Source organism: Engraulis encrasicolus, chromosome 8, assembly GCF_034702125.1.
Source record: "Engraulis encrasicolus isolate BLACKSEA-1 chromosome 8, IST_EnEncr_1.0, whole genome shotgun sequence".
Taxonomy (NCBI): domain Eukaryota; kingdom Metazoa; phylum Chordata; class Actinopteri; order Clupeiformes; family Engraulidae; genus Engraulis; species Engraulis encrasicolus.
In genome coordinates, this window is record NC_085864.1 from 2,532,992 (window position 1) to 2,541,228 (window position 8,237).

At 42.3% G+C, this 8,237-nt stretch overlaps 1 protein-coding gene across 1 annotated transcript; it reads left to right on the forward strand.

Moving 5' to 3' along the window:
* Positions 1–377: 377 nt before the first annotated feature.
* LOC134454050 (stomatin-like) lies at positions 378–6,570 on the forward strand. The gene is made up of 8 exons (XM_063204803.1): positions 378–493; positions 913–1,030; positions 1,335–1,432; positions 2,493–2,565; positions 2,666–2,748; positions 3,155–3,358; positions 5,185–5,319; positions 6,333–6,570. The coding sequence occupies exons 2-8, from the start codon at positions 934–936 to the stop codon at positions 6,540–6,542; spliced, it is 900 nt and encodes a 299-aa protein (XP_063060873.1). The 5' UTR covers positions 378–493; positions 913–933; the 3' UTR covers positions 6,543–6,570.
* The last annotated feature ends 1,667 nt before the right edge of the window (positions 6,571–8,237 follow it).

Here is an 8,237-nt window from a genome sequence, read left to right on the forward strand (position 1 = left end):
ATCTCTCGAACTTCACTGACAGTGAACGAGTAATGATATTCTCAGAGCATATTTTATCTGCTTTATTTGTCGCTCATTGTTGATAACAGTTGAAATCATAGGCCTAGAGAGAGTTAGGCCTATAGGCCTAGCCTATATACAATGATCTAGGCTATAAGATAAATGATTAGCCAAAACAAGTATAAATAAAGTACAAATTGTGTTTGGCATTTACAGATAGGCCCCTAATGTGTAGGTCTATGATAAATTACTCATACTTTTGAGGGAAATAGGCCTGGCCTGCATAGGTCTTTGTGTTTTGTGCAACCGGGCCCAGGGCATCCAGAACTGTGGAACACGCATCCGTTGCCATGGGGAAATGAATGTTTTACTCCCTGGAATTAAACTTTGAAATTATACAACAAAGAGTTTACCCTGTTCTCACAGGCGGCTCAGGAGGCACTAGCTCCTTTTCCATCCATTCAAGAATTTCTTGATTTGCCACCAGTCCTAGGTAATCTTCCTTTTAGATTGATTACGCTTTTTTGTTGATTTCTACAAACTTTCTCTCACACACGCATCTGCGCACCTAGGCCTACGATATTTTCAATCACAAGTAGCCTATATTAGCTTACAGCTCGTGTCCACACTGCATGAGAGAATCGCACTGTCTAAAAGTTCACATCTCACGATTTATGTCCTTACTAGACTATACGAGCCGACAGTCGGATGCGAGTAGAATGCTCCCGGCATAACCCGGGTCAGCAGAGGAGGGGAAATGGGCGTCTGAGTTGAAGAAGGAGACGCTCAGTTGCAATGCCCTATCAATTTGTGCATAGTGTACAATTAGGTCGTATGACTGCTTTACTGTGAGATTTACTGACGAGGGACGAATATTGTTGAATAATGCCTTTTGTTGCCTACCCTGTGCAGTGACAGACTTTCTGGGGTAGGATGGAGCAGTCCGTCGTGGTTGAGAGAAGCGCGCAAGTCGCTCCTGAACCCGTCCCGGAGCAGGGGAAACCAGCCGGATTCCAGCCGCATCGGTTTGGTAAGAAAATAAAAACAATCAGGTCTACTGCTCCTACTACTATTATTGATCATTTCGGGTAAAAGTAGACGTAGCTAGCTACAACTTTCCTCTTTTTTGAGAGATAGTGCGGTAGGCCTAGGCCTACAAGAGATCATGCAAATTGTAGGCCTAATCACGCTCACTCTCCACTCTAGAGGGAGCTGGGCACTCAATATGTCCTTGCATGGTCAGCATTTGCAGTGGTATGTGACATCAGCTGTTATGGATGAAGAGACCAGTAGGCTAACACACTAACCAACCCATTTCATCTGTCCACCTTTAGAGGCGCCAACCTTGGGTTTGGTGGAGCGTTCCATCATGGCTGTTTCTCTGATCTTTGGATTGTTGACTTTGCCTCTTTCCATCTGGACAATGTTCAGGGTACGTAGTAACATAAGCAAGACCAGACCAATACCACAAGGAACAAATGGCTGTTGTTTATGGGGCTTGTGGCCATTTGATGTAGGAGGGTAGCAGTGCCCCTTCATTGCGCCTGTATAGCCGAGCAGGGTTGTCAAACTCAAATTGACTGAGGGCCAATATCAAAATCCGAAATGAAGTTTCAGGCCAATATCAATATGTAAAATAATTGACAAAAACTGTGCATAATACTTAATACTGAAATACTCAACTAAATACTCACATGTCACGCACACTTTTTTCAACATGGTAGTTCAAATGTGCCTGCACATAAGTTAGGTAGGGCAGTCATGGGTAATCGGTTAGGGCATCAGACTTGTTTCCCAAAGGTTACCAGATCAAGTCATGACCCGCCAGGTTGGTAGGGGGAGTAATAAACCAGTGCTCTCCCCCATCCTTCTCCATGGCTGAGGTATGCTGAGCATGGTACTACCCCACTGCGCTGCTCCCTTGGGGTGCCATTTGGGGCTGCCCCCTTGCACGGATGAGACATAAATGCTTCCGTTGTGTGCAGTTATCACATTGTGCTGTGTCACAAATGACAATGGGAGTTGGAGTTTCCCAGTTGGGCTTTCAGTATTGCATATGACTGTGGACTGGGCGCACTCATTTTCTAGACAACAAATTTCATGTTCAAGTCTTGTTACGCTATACATACATGGTGTATGTGGGCCAACTGTAAAAGACATTTGAAATGATCTTGCTGGCCAAATAAAATGACGGCCTGAGTTTGACATCTCTGGTCTCTAGAGGGACGACATAATGGGAGGAATGTCTGTTCCATGACACCGGGCTGTATAGGCTGTATCAGATTCCCCCCCCCCCCCCCCCCCCCCCCCCCCCCCCCCCCCCCCCCCCCCCCCCCCCCCCCCCCCCCCCCCACATATTTTAATCACTAAGTTAAGCATTAAAATATGTTTGTTGCCTGCACTGAGCATGCTGTTTGACTAAATCACCCTTGGTGTTGACAAGCAAACAAAGTAATGTGACAACAAATCTTGACTTTATCTTCATCTTCTAGCAAGTAAAAGAATATGAGCGTGCTGTCATTTTCCGATTTGGTCGGATTGTTCATGAAAAACCCAAAGGACCAGGTAAAGAGCTCTACTTTGCCAATTTCTATCTATTGCAGGTTTCTAATCCAACACAGGTTAAAGTAACATGTTCTGTTCTTCTTCCCCTTTCATCTTTTAGGTATTTTCTTCTTGTGGCCCAATGTAGACAGTATTGTGGTTGTGGACTTGAGGACAGTTTCTTTTGACATTCCACCCCAAGAGGTATGTTTGAGGGTGTCTATCTCATAAAAAAATGTGCCTATATTGCACTAGCGTGAGAGCAGGTACTGACACTATTGCCCTAGCAAGATCGGTCAGCCTTTTAGTCTCTGTATTTTCAATGAGCAAGTGAGTCCATATAGAATAGAATAGAATAGAAAGCCTTTATTGTCACTATACAAAGTATACTGAGATTTTAGCTTCTTTTTATGTCTTTTGCGTGCATGCATTTACTTTCCTATATCTGTTCAAAAATCACTTTTTAAGAATTGTCACTGCACCCTGTGTGTCTGTCTCAATTTTCCTTACCCATCCAAACCTTCCGAAGGTGCTTCTATCAACCTTTGTGATGCCTCTCATATTGTGTCCTCTCTTACACTGGGACAATCCCGATTCGTCCATTCTGTAGATCTTGACGAAGGACTCTGTGAGCGTGTGCGTGGACGGAGCGGTGTATTACCGCGTGGTTTGCCCCACCTCCTCTGTGACAAGGGTGACAAACGCTGAAGCAGCAACACAGCTCCTGGCTCAGACCACCCTGAGGAACACACTGGGCACAATGAATCTTGCAGAACTGCTCTCCGACAGAGTCGCCATCTCACATAACATGGAGGTATGACACACATCTGGGATCACCACTGGCTTGGAAACTAGAACTGAAATAAAATAGAACACGGCTGCTGACAGCTATAGAGGGGCCCAGGACAAAGTCATCAGAAAAGGCCCCCTACCCAATACGTACAATATAATGACAACCCCCTCTGTCCCCTCTGGCCCCCTCTCTCTGAGGGGCCGAGACAATTGACCCTTTCTCTGGCTGTGGCTTCACTGAATATGCACCGGTACTATGTAGTTACTGTGCAACATTACAAATCTCAGCTCATTTCCACTTGACCAGCTCTGGGGCCCTTTTTTCTTAGACCTGGTGGAGGCATGGCTGAAATGACACAATCTATGGGAGCAAACTGCTGTTGCAGACTCCCGTCTGTTCCTTGACTTTTTTCAGTCCAACATCCTTGCTGCTTAAAGGGACACTCCACACATTTGCATTAGGCTTTCCATTGCTAGACACCCAGTCATACTTTTGAATGGTTGTGCAACACTCTCTCAATTCCCCCTGAGACAGGAGAAATCCATATTCTCCTCTTAACACTTCCTTCTACAATGATGTAAAAATCGTAATTTTCCATCATTGTAGGAGGAAGTGTAGGAGAGGTTGATTTCTGTTGAGACTACAAGCCTTTTTCCCACCCTTTCAACCCCGCCCATAGGGGGTTGGACCTAATGCGCTAACAGACCTATCACAGATCAGTGTGCCAGTGCTTTTGAAATCACTGGCATTTGAGGCTCCAGTAAGCACTGGCAGAGCTGCCTGGGTGTGGCCTGTGGAACTTGAGCATTGCAATGCATTGTGGGGATTGTTGTCACAAATCCACAAGCACTAAAAAGTCATTTTCTGCCTTTTCTCAACCAAGAAGGCACCAAATTAGAAATTTATGCTACTATTCTACTACATATATGACCCACTTTCAATACATATTCATATCTCCACCGGTGGAATGCCCCTTTAAGGTGGATGTCCATAATTTAGACCCACTTGCTCAAACAAAATGACTAATTGTTATAGCTCTTTGGCAACGTGAATTCAGATTTGTCTTTCACCCTTCAAGTACAGTTAAGAAATGGATACTTTTCTGAACACCTAATATTGTAAGTACAAGTTCACTTCCAAAAGTAATGCTGTCCATTCAGAAATGTTACCTTTTTCAGGAGAATTTTCCACCACCATCAATTTGTAAGTGTTCGGAGAAAATAACATTTTTTATATGTAAAAAAATATTATCTGTGTCTGCCATTTTGCATTTGATCTTTAACTGCAAAACATGAAGTACTTTGGTCAGTCCTGTCAATATTATAATAATACAATATTTCTTAATGAAATAAATATTAATGAAAAGATTAAATATGGGAATTGGTAGCACAGTTGTAATGGCCCACCATACTCTATCTTTAAAGATGCATTGTGTTGGACTGTGGCCAAATTAGGTATTGCAACTATACTGCTCATAGAAACTGCTGCCATTGCCAAATGTGATCTTTTCATGAATATTTACCCAGAAATGAACTAATATTTACTAGTATGAGCAAAGTACAGTAAGTTTTGCAGCTAAAATAGTTCATTTCTGGAAATTCACAATGGCGGACATGGAGAAGATCCACCTTTTCATGTGTAAAAGTGCAATTTTCCTGGTCATAATGAACTAATATAATTTGATGGTGGTACCAGTATTTATGAAAAAGGTAACATCTGTGAATGGGTGGCATGAATTTTGGAAATAAACTACAAAAATATTATGCGGTGCCTTTAAGGTTGAAAAAGTGTGCAACTAATTAGTGTTCCTTCCTTCAACTGCCCAATCCCTTATGGTTACTCCACAGACATCTCTTGACGAGGCCACGGACCCCTGGGGGATTAAGGTGGAGCGTGTGGAGATCAAGGACGTGAAACTTCCCCATCAGCTGCAGAGGGCCATGGCTGCAGAGGCGGAGGCAGCACGAGAGGCCAGAGCTAAGGTACCAAGACCTGGCAACACTCTCACTATTCTCATACTAATGTGGTGTATACAGATAGAGGCCAGAGCTAAGGTACCAAGACCTGGCAACATCCTCACTATTCTCATATTAATGTGGTGTATACACAGACAGAGACCAGAGCTAAGGTACCAAGACCTGGCAACATCCTCACTATTCTCATACTAATGTGGTGTATACAGATAGAGGCCAGAGCTAAGGTACCAAGACCTGGCAACACCCTCATTAATGTCTGATGTCTGATGAAGGGCATGCTGCCCGAAAGGTCACATTAAAAGTAAGCAACGGGAGCTTGGTGTCGCGGACTTTTCTTTCAATTTTTTCATGGTATTTTTTCTGGTCCTGCACCCAACATTTTTTTAGACGGATGTGCGTGTTTTTTTCTCTCTAACAACACCCTCATTAATCTCATATTAATGTGGTGTATACACAGACAGAGACCAGAGCTAAGGTACCAAGACCTGGCAACACCCTCACTAATCTCATTAATGTGGTGTATACACAGATAGAGGCCAGAGCTAAGGTACTAAGACCTGGCAACCCGTTTACTGATATAGTGGCAGTATTACTAATGTGGGAAATGTATGGCCAGAACCAAGGAACAATGACCGGGGAACACCTTTACTAATATCCTATTACTGTGATGGACAGAGGCCAGAGCTATGGTACTAGGAGAAGTGGTGGTGACAGTTTCGATGTGACATTTCATCGTGAACTTTTGGCGCAACACTGTTGCCTCGGTCCTAATCACAAACCCATCCCATTACTAAAAAAACCTTTATTCGCTGTGGCTTTTAATGTCAAGTAAAATGTAATTAAAGCATTTATTAAACAATCAACAATTTAACATATCCATAGTGCTTTATCAGTTAGTTAAAATGTTTTCAGTCTCAGGGGAAGTACTGCATAAACATATTTGTATGTTTTGTTTGTGTGTTTGTGTGTGTGTGTGTGTGTGTGTGTGTGTGTGTGTGTGTGTGTGTGTGTGTGTATAGGTGATTGCTGCGGAGGGGGAGATGAATGCGTCTCGTGCCCTGAAGGAAGCATCTCTCATCATAGCGGAGTCTCCATCAGCTCTGCAGCTGCGTTACCTGCAGACCCTCAACAGCATCGCTGCAGAGAGGAACTCCACCATCATCTTCCCCCTGCCCATCGACATGATGCAGGGCTTCATGAAGAGGGAGCCAGTGCCAAAGGTGCAATAAATAATAAAGGCCGAGACGTGCAATGCCATCACTGTTGTCCTTTACATTTTAATACACAAACACAAAAGTGCAACATGGACAGACAAAGAGTGGGTTTAAGTTATTTGTTCATCACAAAGGTCATAATGTGACCTCCTACGCTAGGATTTGATTCAGAAAAGAACATGTTTTTTTAAAATAATAATCTTATTAAAACAATATAAATACAACATTAAATAGACATGCACTTTTGTTTAAAACACAATGCTGAATCAAGGCTGATGGAAATTTAATACAATCTGTACAATTTTGAGCATCAAAAACAACAACAACAGCAAACTAGAAATGAATAATGTAACAACAGAATGACAGTCTAGTTTGCTTTTTTTCTCCTCACGATACAGCAACTCAGTAACATTTTTGAGGGTGGAAACAGACATTCAGAAGTTGATTACATAGTTGTATCCATGGGACACAAGAGCTATCAGTGCAGTTTCAGTACCTGATCAAAAGCTTATATTCAAACACATATAGAGTCTCTCACCATCCGAGTAAGCACTGGCATTGTCTTTTGACTGTTGTTCTCAACACTCCATTTTCTAATTGGTAATTTCCATCAGCAATAAAAACAAAATGGCCGTGGTTGACCCAGTTTATATTGAGGTCTTAAATATTCAGGGTACTCTTTTTCTTCACCCTTGGTTGACTCAAAAATGTACTTGTCAATATGCGCAACATAAACAGGGGTTTCATGTTATAAGAAAAAATAAACAATAGTTGTAAACAGTATTTGAAACAGTAAAAAAAAGACCATGGTGACCCCATTCAACTGAAGCTGGTTGTTGTTGGTCTATTGGCCTATTGGTCTACCTTGCCCTAAACCTGAGTTTGTTCTCTGACAGACAGAAAGGACGTGGATGCGGGGCCATAATAGGAACTGCCAGCCATTGACTGAGTGTGTGTTCTCCATTTACATGTATGAGAGAGCTGAGCTCTAAGCACTGCCATTTAGCTACCAGCTGAAGCAATACCCTGTCTACTTACACCCTTTTACCTTTGTATTCAATGTATGCTGGCAGTGTGTGTATGTGTGTGCGTGTTTAGTTCTCTCTCTCTCTCTCTCTCTCTCTCTCTCTCTCTCTCTCTGTATATGTGTGTGTGTGTGTGTGTGTGTGTGTGTGTGTGTGTGTGTGTGTGTGTGTGTGTGTGTGTGTGTGTGTGTGTGTGTGTGTGTGTGTGTGTGTGTGTGTGCATGTAGGCTAATTGTCCTCCTTTGACAAAAGTACAACCTTGAAGACCAGCCATCTTCTCTCAGTCTCATCGCTATCACTTAAGTTGAGAGTGGAATCAGTGATAACCATCTTCCTCATTCTATGCAGTGAAAATGCATATGAAAGCCACAACAGTGATTTGTAGTTCTTCTACCTACACTTCTGCACAGCTTAACCATGAAGAGCTGGATTGACAAAAACTCCTGGTATTCCCAAATCCAAAAGCTAAAATGGTAAGTACACTTGGACAAATTATTCAATTATTATAAATACAAATAATAATAATAATAATAATAATAATTAAAAAAAAGAAACATATAGTATAGAATATAGTATCTACTCGGGGAAAATATTATGAATAAAACATTCATGAATTCTCAAATGTTGTTTTTATACATTTTCTTGCTATCAGGAGTCATATTCCCTCACTGAAAACATCTTAGGT